Genomic DNA, 18,503 nt, shown 5'->3' on the forward strand with positions numbered 1-18,503 from the left:
GACTGAGTTTTGATCTTGTCGCCCAGGCTAGAGTGCAGTCGCGCAATCTCGGCTCATTGCAACCTCCGCCTCCCGGGTTTAAGCGATTCTTCTGCCTCAGCCTCCCTAGTAGCTTGGATTACAGGCGCCTGCCACCACGCCCAGCTGATTTTTGTATTTTTAGTAGAGAGAGGGTTTCACGATGTTGGCCAAGTGATCCACCAGCTTCGGCCTCCCAAAGTGCTGGGATTACAGGCGTGAGGCACCACACCCAGCCCAACCCTCCGTTCTTAAATCATCCTGTCTCCTCCCAAACTTCCAGAACAACACTCTGACCTGACTGTCCTCTACCTTTCCAGCCACACCACCTCCATCTTCTTTTGAAAGTCCCTCACCCTCCATCCAGCCTTGAAATGTAGGTGCACTGCAGGGCTATGTCTCAAGACCTCCAACCACACGACACTCTCTCTTAGGGTTGATCTTAGCCAGCCGCTTTAATTACCAGCTGCACAGAATGACTCACAAATGTCTAGCTCAGTCCCTCCCTCTGGCCTGCTTTCACTCCCACGAAGCCAGATGTTTACTAATTAAGACTCTTCACTTGGACAACTCAAAAGAACCTAAAGCTCAATGTGTCACATGTCCCTTCAGCAAAGTCCCCACTTCCCCCAGACTCAACCCCCACGCTGTTCTTCCATGTTCCCAGCCTCAGAGATGAGAATCAGGGTTCGCTCAGCAGTCTGTCTGGCTGATGCCCAAACAGCAGCCACCAGAGGGCATCACCCTTGATTCCTACCTTCCTTACACTTCACATCCAATCAGTCTCCAAAGCCTCTTGATTTTTTGGCCTGCTATGTCTTGACTGCCTGTGCTCTTCATCCCACACCCACCATGGTAAGCCAGACCATGACTAGATTACTAAAAATCTCTCAACTTCACTCTTTGGCCCTACTGTGACCCTCTCTTCAGTGACTTCTCACTATCCTTTTGATAAAGGATAAACTTTTTTTTTTTTTTTTTTTTTTGAGATGGATTCTCCCTCTATCACCCAGGCTTGAGTGCGGTGGCACAATCTTGGCTCACTGCAGCCTCAGCCTAGCTGGGATTACAGGCGCCCACCACCACGCCCGGCTAATTTTTGTATTTTTAGTAGACACGGGGTTTCACCATGTTGGTCGGACTGGTCTTGAACTCCTGACCTCAAGTGATCCGCCCACCTCTGTCTCTCAAAGTGCTGGGATTACAAGCTGGTAAACTCTTTAAGTAGGTTAAAAGACTTGATTCCAGTCCAATTTGGCTAAGGGCAGAGTACATTCTGAACTCAGATCTTCCTCAAAGTCTGGGTTCTTCCCTTGCTAGTTGACCTGTAGCATGCCATTTGACCCCTCAGGGCCTCGATTTTTCTCTTCAGGAAAATGGGGAGAATATTACCCATCTCCTAAGGTTGCTGTAAACATTACATAACATGTTGTGTTAAGGATCTTAGCACAGTCCTAGTTATTCCTCATTCCCTACCTCCAATTCCACACTGCAGCCACTTACTTCACATTTGTTGTTCTCTTTCCAACAGTCCTCTTTGCCAACTGGCTGTTTTGTCTTGGACATTATTTGGTTTTATTTTGGAGATGGAGTCTCACTCTGTCACCCAGGCTGGAGTACAATGGCGCAATCTCAGCTCACTGCAACCTCTGTCTCCCAGGTTCAAGTGATTCTTCTGCCTCAGCCTCCTGAGTAGCTGGGATTACAGGCATGCGCCACCATGCCAGACTAATTTTTGTATTTTTAGTAGAGACGGGGTTTCACCATGTTGGTCAGGCGGGTCTTGAACTCCTGACCTTGTGATCCGCCCACCTCAGCCTCCCAAAGTACTGGGATTACAGGCATGAGCCCCGCACGTCTTGGACATTATTATCTCTTGGAACCTCCCCTGACCCTCACAATATGGCTTAGGAGCACAGCCGCTGGAAATAGCCTGGGTTCAAATCAATTCTTAGTCACTTATTGCCCCCAGAACCTTAGACAGATTACATAACCCCTCTCTGTGACTCAGTTTCTTCCTCTGTAAAATGAGGAAGATAACAGCACCCACCTCATAGGTGACTATCAAGTGAATTTAATCTGCTGTTTAAAGGAGTTTAATCAAGTGAAGATCAAGTGAGTATAAGCTCCTAAGCTTCTAGAACAGGTTCTTAGAACAGCACTGTGGCCGGGCGCGGTGGCTCAGGCCTGTAATCACAGCACTTTGGGCGGCCGAGGCGGGCGGATGGTCTGAGATCAGGAGTTCCCGACCAGCCTGGCCAACATGGTGAAACTCCATCCCTACTAAAAATGCAAAAATTAGCCGGGCGTGGTGGAACACGCTGTAATCCCAGTTAGGAGGCTGAGGTACAAGAATCGCTTGAACCTGGGAGGCGGACGGAGGTTGCAGTGAGCCGAGATCGTGCCACTGCACTCCAGCCTGGGCCACAGAGTGAGACTCTATCTCAAATAAGAAAAAAGAAAGAAAGAACAGCACCTCACCCATAAAGTCCCTGATAAATGTCAGCTTTTAGCATTATCGCTAATTGTGCTGATATGCAGATCTCGAGTTGCCGCAGGCGCTCTATCTGCACTTAATGAATACTCCATGAGGGTCCGTTGATCTCAAGAGTCTCCAGTCTGGCTCTAAAGTGTCTTCCTACTCCAATCCTACCCTCCAATATCAAGGAAACCTTCTTTTAAGCCTTAAGAATATCCCCAATCTTGTTCGCCATTACACCAAAACACACACAGGGACAAAACGGTACATCACTCGATTCTCCCCCTCCCCGCGCCAACTCCATCAGACTCCAGGGCCCTGCCAGGCCTGAGGGACCCCAAATTAGCCTAACCGCCGCGCCCCAACTCAATCATCAGGCCTACGGTACTTACAAGGCCCCACTCCATTCTCCCGCCCAGCCCCCAGCTCCATCAGCCCCCGGGCTCTGCGCCCGTCCGCCCGCCCGCCCGCCCGCCAGGCCAGGCCGCCCGCTGACCGGTCCTGGAGCTGTAGGTCGGGTCGCTCCCGAGGCTCCTCATAAAAGCTGATGCCCGGGTGCGTGGCGAGGGCCCGCCAGAGAAACTCCTGCGTGCAGGGCTCCAAAGGCAGCGGGAAGGGCGGCACTCGCGTCTCCAGACGGCTCCACAGCGCTGGCAGACACAGGCCATCGAGCCCCTCCAGAGCCACTTCGTCCAACAACGACTCCAACGCGTCCATTGCTACTTCAGTCGGCGGCGCCCGGGGCGCATGCGCAACGCACCTCCAAGGCCCTTGGTCCAGCGCGCCTGCGCACAACGATCTAGGGGGCCCGGGGTGGGTCAGACGGGGGTTCGGAGGAGGAGTTCCAGTGCGCCGGCATGACGTCACTACCCGGGGGCGGGCTCAGTAATTGGAGCTCTACCGCCATTGGTCCGGGGCCCTGCAGTAACCAGGGGAACTGCAAACAGTGTAGAAGCCGCTTCCGGTTCGAGCACCCGGAACCGCCGCCTCTGGGGATGGACGGTGAGTGTCCATGGGCCCCTCCGGGAGGTCGGGCTGTTATTCTCCCATCCCTCCCGAGCGCGCCTTGGGCAGAATCCTAGGCTATAAACCCCTGGACCACCACTTCCTGACCCAAGGGGGTCTCCGAAATGAGGGATAGGGAGGCTTAGTGGTCTGGAACGCGGAGGAGAGGCTGGGGGAGTGGTCAGTGCTGTGACCATTCTGCCCGGCTGTGGTCGTGAAGGAAACCGGTACTGGCCAGGAGCTCAGTGAAGGGATGTAGGGTGGGGAAGGAGAAGTAGAGGTCTGAGGAGGGTCTTGTGAATGTTGGGATGTGGCTGTGGGATTTGGGAGTTGATAGGAAGGTAAGCTTAATTGTGGGAGTGCAATCGTCAGGTGCTGGGAAAGGGAATTGGTGTGGGGTGTGAAGGGCGTTTAGGAAATAATCCCTTTCTGTGCCTTGGCGATAATAATAATAGCCCCCTTTAACAAAGTGCTGTCCAGTACCAAGAACTCTGTAAGTACTCTTGGGCAACACCTCGCTAAGCTTCATACCAGCCTTTTGAGGTCAGCGTTGTTCCATTTTACAGATGATGAAACTGAGGCTCAGAGGTGTTAAGGAAACTTGCCCAAAGTCAAACAGCCAGCATGTAGCAGAGTGGGTGAGAAACCCAGACAGTCTGTCTCTGGAGCTGAATTATAGAGTTTGAAATTTGGACCGGTTTTGAAGGGCCTTTATTCCAGAGGTTGTAAATGCAGATGTCCGCAGAGGAGAGTCTAGCGAGTTGGACTGAGACTGTAACTGAAAATCAGTTTCTCACCTGAAAGGAAAGCTGCTCACCAAGCACCAGCTGATTGTCCTCATGGGGTACTTCTCAAAAACAGGGATGGCCAATCAGTCTGAAGGCCAGAGACAGCTTATTGGCCCCTATTTAGGGATCCTTGGTTAGAGTCATGGTATTGACAATTGGAAGCAAATGGAAAATAGGCCATTCTGATATCTCACTTTGCAGGTGGGAAGACCAAAGTCTGGAGAGACTGGTAGGGTCTGGGCTAGAATCCAGATCATTTTTCTAATTACAGCACTGTCCCTCACTTCTCGGGAATTTGTTCCTGAGGAATCTACATTCTTTTTATATTCACTGAATGTAGTGTGGAAAAAATGTTTTCAATTGAACATTGTGTCATATGCTTAAAATATGTCTTTGCCCTTTGTACTTTAGAGGTACTATAAAATGTGCATTACCATTTTGCCCTCTGGAAAGGTCAATGTAATGTTGCTATAGGACATCAGTTCTCAAACCTTTTAAGCCTTTGGACCCCTGTATACTCTTACCTCAAAGAGCTTTGTATATATTTATGATATTTATGTGTATTTATGATATCAGAGATTTAAACTGAGAAAATGTAAAATGTCCATTAATCAGTCCCTTTTAAAATAATAAAAATTGGGTCAGGCATGGACTCACGCCTGTAATCCTAGCACTCTGGGAGGCTGAGGCGGGCGGATCACTTGAGGTCAGGAGTTTGAGACCAGCTTGGCCAACATAGTGAAACCCTGTCTCTGCTGAAAATTAGCCGTCGTGGTGATGTGTGTCTGTAAGACCAGCTAGTTGGAAGCCTGAGGCAGAAGAATCATTTGAAGCCGAGATCGTGCCACTGCACTCCAGCCTGGGCAACAGAGCGATCTGTCTCAAAAAAATCCCAATAATAATAGCAATAATAATAATTGGCCAGGTGCAGTGGCTCATAATAATAATTGGCTACGTGCAGTGCCTCACACCTGTGATCCCAGCACTTTGGGAGGCTGAGGTGGATGGATTGCTTGAGCTCAGGAGTTCAAGACCAGCCTGGGCAACATAGCTAGACCCTGTCTCTAATTGGCCTCTTGCAGTGCCTCACACCTGTGATCCCAGCACTTTGGTAGGCTGAGGTGGGCGGATTGCTTGCTTGAGCTCAGGAGTTCAAAACCAGCCTGGCAACATAGCTAGACCCTGTCTCAAAAAAACTCCAACAACAATAAACCCATTACTTCTGAACATAAATAATATTTTTAATGGAAAACAGTTACATTTGCCTCAAAAAAGTTAATAGGAAGAGTAGCATTATTTTACATTTTCTCAAGTTTATTCAATAGAAATAGAAAAACTACTTTCATTTCTGCTTCAGGATTCAAAATGTTTTTGTTATGCTGTTTTGGCTGGTGTGTATGAAGAAAATTTGGCCTCGTACAAATATATAATTGGAGCATAGAGAAATGTTTTAATTGCCTTTTCAGATACTATACAAAAGTTAGCAAATGGCAGTTTCTTGTCTTTTTTTTTGTTTTCTTCTTTTTTTTTTTGAGAAAAAGTCTCACTGTCGTCCAGGCTGGAGTGCAGTAGCATGATCTCAGCTCACTGCAGCCAACCTCTGCCTGCTGGGTTCAAGCGATTCTCCTGCCTCAGCCTCCCGAGTAGCTAGGGTTACAGGTGTGAACCACCACGCCCAGCTACTTTTTTTTATTTTTAGTAGAGATGGGGTTTCCCCATGTTGGCCAGGCTGGTCTCAAACTCCTGACCTCAGGTGATCAGCCTGCCTCCACTTCCCAAGGTGCTGGCATTACAGACCTGAGCCTCCATGCCCGGCTTACAAGGTGCAGTTTTTTTTTTTTTTTGAGACAGAGTTTCGCTGTTGTTGCCCAGACTGGAGTGCAATGGCGTGATCTCAGCTCCGCCGCAACCTCCACCTTCCAGGTTCAAGCGATTCTCCTGCCTCAGCCTCCCGAGTAGCTGGGATTACAGGCATGTGCCTCCACACCCAGCTAATTTTGTACTTTTAGTAGAGATGAGGTTTCTCTGTGTTGGTCAGACTGGTCTTGAACTCCCAAGGCGGGTGATCCGCCTGCCTTGACCTCCCAAAGTGCTGGGATTACAGGCGTGAGCCACCGGGCCAGGCCACAAGTGGCAGTTTCTTAAAGGTTAGTGACAGTGTGTCATCTGAAACCTTATAGGTGAACTTTTATACTGTGTTACATTAAAATCCAGTGGTCTATCTTGCCCTTTCATTGACTGTTTTACCCATATATGGTTTTATAACATCAGCCATTGGTTGTTTAGAAAATGTTGGTTCAGTGAGTTATGCAAATCTAAAGGTTGACCTTTCAGATGCCATTATACAGTATTTTAAAAAATCACATTTGTTAATATCACCACCTAAAAAGGAGTTTAAGTAATTAGGAAACTATCAAACTCAAGGTAATGGAAACAAGTTTTCAACTTGTTTTCACTTGACAGCTTGAATTTTAACATTGGCAACAAATATTGTCAGCTGTTTCCTTGAAGTGACAGACTCACTTATTTTATATTTGAGAAAATTTCTGCCAAATCCCCGAGTCTGAATAACCATAATTTGTCTATTATATTCTTTACTGCCATGTACTCACAGTAAAACAAACAAACAATTATTTTTATTTAAGAATGTCCTGATGGTTGGGTTCAGTGGTTCACACCTATAGTCCCAACACTTTGGGAGGCCAAGGCAAGGATCTCTTCAGCCCAGAAATTCAAGACCAGCTGCGTCAACATAGTGAGACTCCATCTCTACAAAATAAATAAATAAATAAATTCATAAATACATAAAAATAAATAAAATAAAATAAAATTAGGCATGGTAGCGTGCACCTGTGGTTCTAGCTACTCAGGAGACTGAGGTGGGAGGATCACTTGAACCCTGGAGGTCAAGACCAGCCTGGACAACTCAGTGAGACCCCATCTCTACAAAAAGTAACAAATTAGCAGGGTGTGGTGGCTCGTGCCTATAGTCCCAGCCACTCAGGATCACTTGAGCCCAGAAGGTTGAGGCTACTGTGAGCCATGATTGTGCCACTGCACTCCAGCCTGGGCAAAAAGACCTTGTTGAGAGAGAGCGAGCAGGGAGTGGGGTGGGGGGAGAGAGGAGAGAGAGAGGAAGGAAGGAAAGAAGGGAGGGAGGGGAGAGAGAAAGGAAGGAGGAAAGAAGGAAGGGAGGGAGGAAGGAGGGAGGGAAGATGTCTAGTACATTGTGGTAACACTGCCTTGATTCAGGCTGCAAGCAGTTTTACCCACCATCGCTTTGTGTCGTAAGTACAAATGTCAGCACAGGGCCAGACGGGGTGGCTCATGCCTATAATCCCAGCATTTTGAGAGGCCAAGGTGGGCGGATCACCTGAGGTTGGGAGTTTGAGACTAGTCTGGCCAACATGGTGAAACCCTGTCTCTACTAAAAATACAAAAATTAGCTGGGTGTGGTGGCGCATACCTGTGGTCCCAGCTACTCAGGAGACTGAGGCAAGAGAATCGCTTGAACCCAGGAGGCGGAGGTTGCAGTGAGCCAAGATCATGCCACTGTATTGCAGCCTGGACGACAGAGTGAGACTGTCTCAAAAGAAAAAAAAAAAAAATCAACACAGTGAAAAACCCTTCGAATTATGATTAAAATACTTTTGTCTTTGTGGACCCCTCCTTCTCCCAGGATCTGCAGAACACACTTTGAGAAACATTGCTATAGACCATTTTCAGGAAGGCTGCTTTGTGCCTTCCAATGGGCATCTCTGCACTTGCAATCTTAGGACGTTATTGTAGCCCAGTGGAGGAATATGTTCATTTTCAAATTGGTCCCCAAAAGGAAAAATTCATTCTCCGAAGTATTTACCTAGGGTCATATTTGACCTCCGAAGAATCCCATTTTCTGTTCCAATTTTTAAAACATTATTTACACTTTTTTTTTTTTTTTTTTGAGACAGAGTCTCGCTCTGTCACCCAAGCTGGAGTACAGTGGCATGATCTTGGTTCACTGCAACCTCTGCCTCCCAGGTTCAAGCGACTCTCTTGCCTCAGCCTCCTGAGTAGCTGGGATTACAGGCACACGCCACCACGGCCAGCTAACTTTTTGTCTTTTGTGAGTAGAGATGGGGGTTTCACCATGTTGGTCAGGCTGGTCTCGAACTCCTGACCTCAGGTGATCCACCCGCCTCTGTCTCCTAAAGTGCTGGGATTATAGCGGTGAGCCACCGCACCTGGCCCTGATTTACACATAATTTTATAGGCACATACCTATTTATTGGATAAAGTGAAACATGCCTTATTGTGATTCTAATCAACTAGATAAGCCAAACCTGGCCTTATTAGAAAGCTGTTTACTTCCTAAACTCACAAAGGCTTAAGTAGTCTAGCAGATGCCCTCCAAACTGGACTATAGTTTAGTTTATTCTGCATGTCTTAATCACCGTAGCTTTTCACAACCCTTTCCCTGGCCTTTTGATTTTGACTTTGGGCAGGTCCTAGTCTGTCTCTGATGCAGCGTAATGTTCTTAGGTTTGGGGGCCAGATAGCCCTGGGTTTGAGTCTCTGCTGTACACTTTGACCTCTCTGAGCCTTGGTTTTCCTGTCAGTAAAATGGACATGATAATGAAGCCTACCTTGTTTTGTGGCTTCAATGAAACAATGTGTCAAGTCTGGCATATAAAAAAATGTTCCTGGCGGGGGGCGGTGGCTCACACCTGTAATCCCAGCACTTTGGAAGGCCAAGATGGGTGGATCATCTGAGGTCAGAAGTTCGAGACCAGCTTGACCAACATGGAGAAGCCCTGTCTCTACTAAAAAAATGCAAAATTAGCAGGGTGTGGTGGCGCATGCCTGTAATCTCAGCCACTTGGGGGGCTGACGCAGGAGAATCGCTTGAACCGGGGAGGCAGAGGTTGCAGTGAGCCGAGATTGCGCCATTGCACTCCAGCCTGGGCAGCAAGGGCAAAACTCCATCTCAAAAAAAAAAAAAAGTTCCTATGGCCGGGCACGGTGGCTCACGCCTGACTTTGGGAGGCTGAGACGGGTGGATCAAGAGGTCAGGAGTTCAAGACCAGCCTGGCCAAGATGGTGAACTCCTGTCTCTACTAAAAATACAAAAATTAGCCAGGCGTGGTGGCGGGTGCCTATAATCCCAGCTACTCGGGAGACTGAGGCAGAGAATTGCTTGAACCTGCGAGTCAGAGGCTGCAGTGAGCTGAGATTGTGCCACTGCACTCCAGCCTGGGCCACTGAGACTCTGTCTCAAAAAAAAGAAAAAAAAAAAAAACAGTTCCTACATAGTGGCTGATGCTATCATTATCTGCAAACGGGCAGACTTCTTCCACACGGTTGACAGAAGAGGGAAGTGTGCTGATGAAACTTTCTAGCAAATGATAACTTTTGTAATTAGCACACTCTTTGCTTAACAGAAAATCCAATGTTTGACATTTTTTATTTACATGAAGGTACATTGGCAGTGTATGTGTTCTGCCTATGAAAATGTTCGCCTTTCTGTTAAAGTTGAATTTTCCCCAGTGCTTTAAACATATGAAATGGTTTAGGAAAAAAAAATTCTATTTCATTTTCAAGGAACATAATAATTAGACAAAAGTTCTGCACATCGATATAATTAGAAAGGATTTGGAAGCCGTTCATTTGCTTTTCACTGCTCCCCTAGAGCAAATATTCAACATCTCCCCTGTTTATACTGTTCATTTGCTTAGCAAACTTTCTCAAATAATTAATAATGCCAAGATGAAATTTAGCCTCGCTTGTCCAAATAATCCCAGACTGCAAACAGGTGATGGTTGAATTAGGAAGGTTTTGCTGAGAGTACACCATCGGTTTAGCTGGTCTCTCCTGTCCTTGTGTGGTATTCACCTGGCTTCTTGGTGATTTGTCTATTTCTCTTACTACTGAAACCCAGCAAAAATAAATAAATAAATAAAATGACAATCAAATGCAATAAAACAAAGCAAGCATTCAGCAGGTGAAATAAACGTACATCCCATATAGCCTTTGTGTCTGTTCTGTTTTCTTTTCTTCTTGTTCGATCCTTCTATCTGATTAATTTCTTTTCTCTCAGATTTTTTCAGAGTTCATTCCTCCCTGTCACTTTAACTTATAGGAAGTCGGCGCATAATGTTTTGCTTATTTTTCCTTATGAGATTCATTCCATAATTCAACATTTCGGTGCCTTCTGTGTACTGGAATTCAGAGATACCAAAATGGGTAAGATTGAATCCAGGTGAAGGGGATATGAGAATTCACTGTACTATTCTTGACATTTTTCTATGAAGTTGATTTTTTTTTTTTTTTTTTTTGAGATGGAGTCTTACTCTATACCCCAGGCTGGAGTGCAGTGGCGGATCTTGGCTCACTGTGTCCTCCACCTCCTGAGTTCCAACGATTCTCCTGCCTCAGCCTCCCAGGTAGCGGGGATTACAGGCACGTGCCACCATGCTCAACTAATTCTTGTATTTTTAGTAGAGATGGGGTTTCACCATGTTGCCCAGGCTGGTCTCGAACTCCTGACCTTAGGTGATCCAACCCCACCCCTTGGCCTCCCAAAGTGCTACGATTACAGGTGTGGATTTTTTTTTTTTTTTTTTTTTGAAATAGAGTCTTACTCTGTTGCCCAGGCTGGAGTGCACTGGTGAGATCATAATTCACTGATGCATCCATCTCTTGGCTCAAGTGATCTTCCTATGTCAGCTGTCCAAGTAGCTGGGACTATAGGCGTGTGCCACTATGCCCAGCTAATTTTTTATTTTTTGTGGAGATGAGGGTCTTGCTATGTTGTCCAGGCTGGTCTCAATCTCCTGAATTCAAGTGATCCTCCCACTTTGGCCTCCCAAGTTGCTAAGATTACAGGCATGAGCCACTGTGCCTGGCTGGAAATGAATTCTCTATATCAGAGCTTGCACAGTAATAGCCTCTGGGCTGAAACAGCCCACATGCATGTTTACTTGGCTCATAATGTTTTGTTTTTTAAATTGTTGAATTAGTTGTCAACCTTGGAAAATGAGCAGATTTCTCATAAATACCTGATTATGGTGTTTTCTTGAAAATATCAATAGAGTCTGTTAATACCAAATCAGAATTCTGCATGGCAACAATTGTCCCGCAACCCAAGTTAAGTGGAGACTTTCCCCCTTAGGAGGGAGGTGGCCTGTCTAATGACTGGCTTCTCTCATTGTGTCTGTCAGCATTTGTACTTAGAATTCTACTTTCGTATTAACTTGTACAGTTTTGAAAACTCCTGTGGACTTCCTTGTGTGCCATACTGGACTATACTTATTCTTTTTGTTTGTTTGTTTTTTGTTTTTAGATAGAGTCATGTTTTCTCACCCAGGCTGGAGTGCAGTGGTGCGATCTCAGCTCACTGCAGCCTCTACTTCCTGGGTTCAAGTGATTCTCCTGACTCAGCCTCACGAGTAGGTGTTTGCCACCACACCTGGCTAATTTTTGTATTTTTTGTAGAGATGGAATTTCACTATGTTGGCCAGGCTGGTTTTGAACTCCTGACCTCAAGTGATCTGCCCACCTTGGCTTCCCAAAGTGCTGAGATTACAGGCATGAGTCACCATGCCCAGCTTCTTTTTGTTTTAATCTGAAAAAAGGAATATATTATCTGCCTTTAGAAACTTCATGGTATGGTGAGAAAGCAGACATAAACAGATGACTACATTTCAACATGGGCGTCCTTAGAAGATAATATTTGTAGAGGTCTTCCCCTTTCCCAAAGCAATGTGGCCCACTGCCTGCTATTGTAAATAAAGTTTTATTGGAATGCAGCTACACCCTTTCACATACATACAAGTCCGTTGCTTTTTCTTGAGAGTTGAATAGTTGTGAAAGAGACTGGCCCATAGGTCAAAAATATTTACTCTCTGGCCCTTTACAGGAAACGTTTGCTGACTGTTGCCATGGCGGATCTGATTTGATTCCTGAGACAGCTCAATGGGATACTCTGATTGTGTCTGTTTTATACCACACATCTAGTAGGTAGCAGAGCCAGTACTCAGTCGAATAAGGCCTACACTTGTTAGTATGTTATGGAAGACCCATCTCAGCCCTGTCACTGCCAGGTTCTCACACCTGGAGAGTAAGTCTGTGGGGCATGGCCACTGGGCTGATGGAAGAATATACATTTTGAAAGGCACCCGTTTTGACTACATTCCCAGCTCCCTCAGCATCTGGTCCCATGACTGCTTCTCTGTTTCCAAATGGAAGTAGGCTAATGCAGAGCAATGTGGTTGGTTGCAGGAAAGAACTTGACACTGTTTGCAGAGCACTTTATGTAAAAGTAAGAAAGTATGACTACTGATGTCCCATGGGGCTTTGCAGCCTTAACAATTGCCCTGTGGATCATATCACCTTGAAGTAGAGAATTTCTCTAGGAAATTAGCTCCCCTCCAGCCTCATCTTTTTAGACGCTTGCCTACCTGCTCTTACACCCAGAGGTTTTATACTGCACTAGTACAGCGTCTATCAATATGTTTTTACATATTCAAAAACAGTGATTTCAGGCCAGGCGTGGTGGCTCATGCCTGTAATCCTAGCACTTTGGGAGGCCGAGGCGGGAGGATCAGTTGAGCCCAGGAGTTTGAGATCAGCCTGGCCAACACAGTGAGACCCCATCTCTACAAAAAATTGTTAAAACTTATTTCGGCATGTCAACAGATGCCTGTGGTTTCAGCTACTCAGGAAGCTAAGGTAGGATCACCTTAGCCCAGGAGGTTGAGACTACAATGAACTGTGATCATGCCACTGCACTCCAGCCTGGGCAACGGAGCAAGACTCTGTCTCAAAAAAAAAAAAAAAAATAGTGAGGTCATGGTGGCTCGTACCTATAATCTCAGCACTTTGGGAGGCCAAGGCAGGCGGATAACTTAAGGTCACAAGTTTGAGACCAGCTTGGCCAACATGGTGAAACCCCGTCTCTACCAAAAATACAGAAATTAGTCGAGCATGGTGGCAGCTGCCTGTAATCCCAGCTTCTTGGGAGTCCGAGGGGGGAAAATCATTTGAATCTGGGAGGCAAAGGTTGCAATGAGCCTAGATTGCGCCACTGCACGCCCAGCCTGAGCGACAGAGCAAGATTCTGTCTAAAAAAAAAAAAAAAGAAAAAAGCCAGGTAGTGGTGACTCATGCCTATAATCCCAACACTTTGGGAGACTGAGGAGGGCAGATCACGAGGTCAGGAGTTTGAGACTAGCCTGGCCAACATGGTGAAACCCCATCTCTACTAAAAATACAAAATGTAAAATTAAAAATAAAAAATTAGCCGGGTGTGGTGGCGGACGCCTGTAATCCCAGCTATTCAGGAGGCTGAGGCAGGAGAATCACTTGAACCTGGGAGGCAGAGGTTGCAGTGAGCCGAGATCATGCTGCTGCAGTCTAGCCTGGGCTAAAGAGTGAGACTCTGTCTCAGAAAAAAAAAAAAGAAGTAATTTCACATAAGAACCTGGACTTCTCAGTCTCTTGATAAACAGGGTGCTTTGGGCCCTCAGCACTTCCTTGTCACATAGCTGTGGTCCTCTAGCACTGAACAGTGGCCACTCCCTTGACCTGGGACATGTGTCGATGACCCCTTCTGGCTGGTATTACCTGTCATCTGGTGCTCACTTCTTCTATTGAGCATATTGGCCTCCTTTGCAGGCATCTGAGATTTCAATCCCAGCCCGAGACACTTGGGAAAGTTGGCCATCTCTGGAGTACACCATTTCTTTCCCACCTCTCTGCCTTGCCTGTGCTGTGTTCCCTGCCAGCTGTGCCGTTCTTTCAAGTCACTTCCACACTGTAAATTGCAGTGACCAGCACCACCTGCAGAATTCGCTCCTCCCCGATGGCGGACCCCATAGCGAGTCATGCATGTGTTGTATCACAGGAACGGGCTCCATGCCTTTCTCCCTCTTTGAGGGTAGAGACTCACTTCTTTCCTTTGTATGCCCAACACTGGCACAGGCAGATCCCATGAGTGTTTGCTGGGTTGACACTGTAACCAGGAAAGAGATTAACGGATTTATTCCCTGGTGAGTTGCTGGATAGTCTCCATAAAGTAGACAGAGGAAAGGGCCTGGTAGCCAAGCTTCCAGGCCAAGCTTCCAGGGACCGTGGTTGGATCCTTTTTCTCTCTTTTTTTTTTTTCTTTTTTTTGAGACAGTCTCACTGTGTCACCCAGGTTGGAGTGCAGTGGTGTGATCTTGGCTCACTGCAACCTCCGCCTCATGGGTTCAAGCAATTTTCCTGTCTCAGCCTCCCGAGTAGCTGGGACTGCAGGTGCCTACCACCATGCCCGTCATTTTTTTTTTTTTTTTTAGTGGAGACACCACCCACCTCGGCCTCCCAAAGTGCTAGGATTACAGGCGTGAGCCACCTCGCCCGGCCTGGTCCTTTTTCTCTAGTGGATATGTGTGGTTTCCCCAGACAACCCAGTCCTCATACCATTCCTGCTCCTAGCTACCTGTCCTGTCCCCCGCAGCTGCTCCCCGTGCTCTCCCATTAGCATTCCTGTCCTAGCCCAATTTCCTTTCCTAGTGATCACTTTCTTTCCCAGCTCCCACTTCGCTTCAGAGCCCACCGCTGCCTTGACCACCCTTAGCAGTGGACCCTCTGATTTAACATGTCCTTTGGGGAGAGGAAAGTTATGGGTAAACGTAGTGCCTGGCAGGAAGTCAGAGCACTACAGATATCTGGTCACCTGCAGGGCCCACCACACTTTTCTAAACTCTAAGTGAACCTGCAGTGCAGTGTGTGTGTGTGTGTGTGTGTGTGTGTATGTGTATGTTTTTCCCCTGCAATGAGTCCCAAACTATTTAGAAACATTTCATGAACTCTCTAATATCCCAAAAGTTAGAGCTAGAAGGCACTTGACAGATCTAGCCTAGGGTCCCATTTTGGGGACTCTGAAGTAGCTCAGAACCCTGAAGTTTCCTTGCAGTGGTCACAAATGTAGAGGCCTGCAGGGGCCAGGTAATGTAAATGACTGTCCTGACCAGAGTTTATTTCCTTACACTGCTTATGTCAGTTTCCAACACCTAAATACACACTGCATACCTAAGAATATTCTTCAGTTTCATAAAGAAATCTGTTGTTGGCCAGGCATGGTGGCTCACGCCTGTAATCCGAGCACTTTGGGGTGCCAAGGTGGGTGGATCATGAGGTCAGGAGATCGAGACCATCCTGGCTAACATAGTGAAACCCTGTCTCTACTGAAAATACAAAAAATTAGCCAGATGTGGTGGCAGGTACCTGTAGTCCCAGCTACGCAGGAGGCTGAGGCAGGAGAATGGTGTGAACCCAGGAGGCGGAGCTTGCAGTGAAGCCAAGATCATGCCACTGCACTCCAGCCTGGGCAACAGAGCAAGACTCTGTCTCAAAAAAAAAAAAAAAAAAAAAATCTGTTGTCAGCCAGGGGCAATGGCTCATGCCTGCAGTTCCTGCACTTTGGGAGACTGATGCAGGAGGACTGCTTGAACTCAGGAGTTTGAGACCATCCTGGGCAATATGGCAGACCCCAGCTCCACCAAAAAAATGTTATAAATTAGCTGGGCTTGGTGGCACATGCCTGTAGTCCTAGCTCCTTGGGAGGCTGAGGTGGGCGGATCACTGAAGCCCAGAAAGTCGAAGTTATTATGGTGAGCCATGATCACACCACTTTGACTCCAGCCTGGCTGACAGAGGGAGACCCTATCTCAAAAAAATATAGCGGTAAGGCCGGCCAGGGTGGCTCACGCCTGTAATCCCAGCACTTTGGGAGGCTGAGGCAGGCAGATCACAAGGTCAGGAGATCGAGACCATCCTGGCTAATACGGTGAAACCCTGTCTCTACTGAAAATACAAAAAAAATTAGCCGGGCATGGTGGCGGGCGCCCATAGTCCCAGTTACTTGGGAGACTGAGGCAGGAAAATGGCGTGAACCTGGGAGGCGGAGCTTGCAGTAAGCTGAGATCGCGCCACAGTACTCCAGCCTGGGCGACAGAGCGAGACTCCGTCTCAAAAAAATAATAATAATAATAACAATAACAATAATAACAGTAATAATAATAATAGGACCTTCCCATAGGGATGCTAGGCGAATCCTATGAATTCATCCATCTAAAACCCTTAGAACAGGGCCTGGTGCTTGGTAGCCTCTCAGTACAATTCAGCTACGTGGAGAAGGAACACGTCTCCTTTCCTTAAGATTCTGGGAGATCTCATGCACTACTTCCAGCATTTATCAAGGCAGATTGGCAGATCATTTTTGGGAGATGCAAATACTCAAAAGACACTTTAATTAGGGTACGCATACACACCCGTGCACGTTTTCACAAGTGCAAAGTCTTCACTTGTACACTCTGGGGAGCTGGGATGGTTGGATGAGGCTGGGTTGGAGTGCAGAGTGGGAATGGGTTTAGGAGCTTGTCTGATGGATACAGAGGTAGATTAAAATATATTTCAGCCTGGGAAGTGTGTTGACACATAAGCCACTGATTAGATTAAAGAAGTATAGCATTTACTTATCTTTACTATTTCAAATGGAAAAAAAAATCAATATTTTCCAATTATCTTCACTGGGGTATTAAACTGCCTTTGTCATATTTTGTTTCACCATCCCAGAAAGAGCAGGGGGAAGGGGTCGGGAAAGCACATTGCAAGCGCAGAGCGGATGACGTCTTCACCGCAGTACATGGTCACGCCTCCCATCCCTTCCAGCATTGTCTGTTCAGAAATTCAGTCATTCACTCGTTCATCCATTTCAGAAATTTCTACTGATGCATACTCCAGTCTAGGCACTATTCCAGGTGTGGAGAATTCAGTGATAAGCCAGACAGCAGCCTCTGGTTTCATGGGGCTTATTTTTGGTTGGGTAGACAGACCACAAACATATTAATAAGAAAATGTCAGTAAGTGCCATGCAGAAGGTTAAGACAGGGAGGACTGAGGGCTGGGTCCCTCTGGAGAGGTGGGTTGTTTTAAGCTGAAATCGCATTGCTAAGAAGGATCCCTCGTAAGACCAGGGCATGAGTGCTCTCAGCCCAGAGGAGAGGGCCAAGGCCCTGAGGCAGGAAGGAGTCTTGGGTCTATGGAGCAGAAGAAGGATGTGGGACTAGGTGCTGTGGCGCATGCCTGTGGTCCCAGCTACGCAGGAGTCCACTTGGGAGGATCGCTTGAGCCTGGGAGGTCGAGGCTGCAGTGAGCTGTGATCACACCACTGCAGTCCAGCCTGGGCAACAGAGCAAGGTTCCTTCTCTAAATACAAAGAAGAAAGACAGTAGGGCTGCAGGGAAGAGGGAGGAGAGGTCCAGAATATCCCATGGGCCAGGCCATGCAGAGCCTGGTCAGAATGGGGCTCGGATTCTTTTCTACATGCACAGGGAAACGTTAGAAGGTCAAGCAGGCAAGTGGTAGGGTCTGGTTTTTATATGGCTGCCATAGGAAAATCCGGGCAAGAGTGGAGGCAGGGATACCTACTAGGTGGCTGTTGAAAAAGTTGGTCATGCGTGGTGGCTCATGCCTCTAATCCCAGCACTTTGGGAAGCTGAGGCAGGTAGAACTGCTTGAACCCAGGAGTCCAAGACCAGCTGAGCAACACAGTGAGACCTCATCTCTACTAAATAAAAAAAAAAAAAAAAAAAAAACTCGCTGTGGTGGCATACACCTGTGTCCCAGCTACTTAGGAGGCGGAGGCAGGAGGATCACTTGAGCCCAGTAGGTTGAGGCTGCAGTGAGCCATGATCATGCCCACTGCACTCCGGCCTGGGCAGCAGAGCAAGACCCTGTCTCAAAAAAATAAATAAATAAATAAATAAAATAAAACAGAAAAAAAAAGTCCAGGGGGAGTTGACGGGGGCCTGGTTTGGAAAGAGGGATGATAGGAATGAACAGACTGCAGATCTATTTGGAAGCCCAAGTTCCATTGAAATGGCTGTGATCCATGAATAGTCAGCAGTTTATGGCAACTAATAACTGCTAAGTACTTACTGTATGCAGGGCGCTGTTCTGAGCGTTTTACATGTAGTGCCGTAACCCTGACAATAGACTTAAATGGAGTTAGGACTAATAGAACTCCCAAATGGGTAATGAGTAGCTAAGTGAGACCTGCTGACCCAGAGCCTCCCCTCTCAGCCACCACGCAGCATTGTCCCCAGGCTGTTATCTAATTATGAAGCCCGAAGCTCGCGGGAAGAACATATGGCTAAGCATTTCTAAACCAAGCAAATGTGCGTTAACAG

The 18,503-nt window shown here is 47.0% G+C and overlaps 2 protein-coding genes across 4 annotated transcripts in view; one reads left to right on the top strand and one right to left on the bottom strand.

Annotated features, from left to right (window-relative positions):
- Positions 1–3,240, bottom strand: part of GTF3C1 (general transcription factor IIIC subunit 1) — an 85,460-nt gene extending 82,220 nt beyond the window's left edge. The window contains exon 1 of the mRNA XM_030924914.1: positions 2,994–3,240. Within this exon, the coding sequence (XP_030780774.1) occupies positions 2,994–3,214 (221 nt within the window). The 5' untranslated portion in view covers positions 3,215–3,240. The remainder of the gene's footprint in view (positions 1–2,993) is intronic.
- A 225-nt stretch (positions 3,241–3,465) lies between these two features.
- Positions 3,466–18,503, top strand: part of KIAA0556 (KIAA0556 ortholog) — a 232,651-nt gene continuing 217,613 nt past the window's right edge. For all 3 annotated transcript variants that reach the window (XM_030925123.1, XM_030925124.1, XM_030925125.1), the window contains exon 1: positions 3,466–3,499. In XM_030925123.1, the coding sequence (XP_030780983.1) occupies positions 3,493–3,499 (7 nt within the window). In that variant the 5' untranslated portion in view covers positions 3,466–3,492. The remainder of the gene's footprint in view (positions 3,500–18,503) is intronic.

The sequence above is a fragment of the Rhinopithecus roxellana genome, chromosome 20 (genome assembly GCF_007565055.1).
Source record: "Rhinopithecus roxellana isolate Shanxi Qingling chromosome 20, ASM756505v1, whole genome shotgun sequence".
In the NCBI taxonomy this organism is placed as follows: Eukaryota; Metazoa; Chordata; class Mammalia; order Primates; family Cercopithecidae; genus Rhinopithecus; species Rhinopithecus roxellana.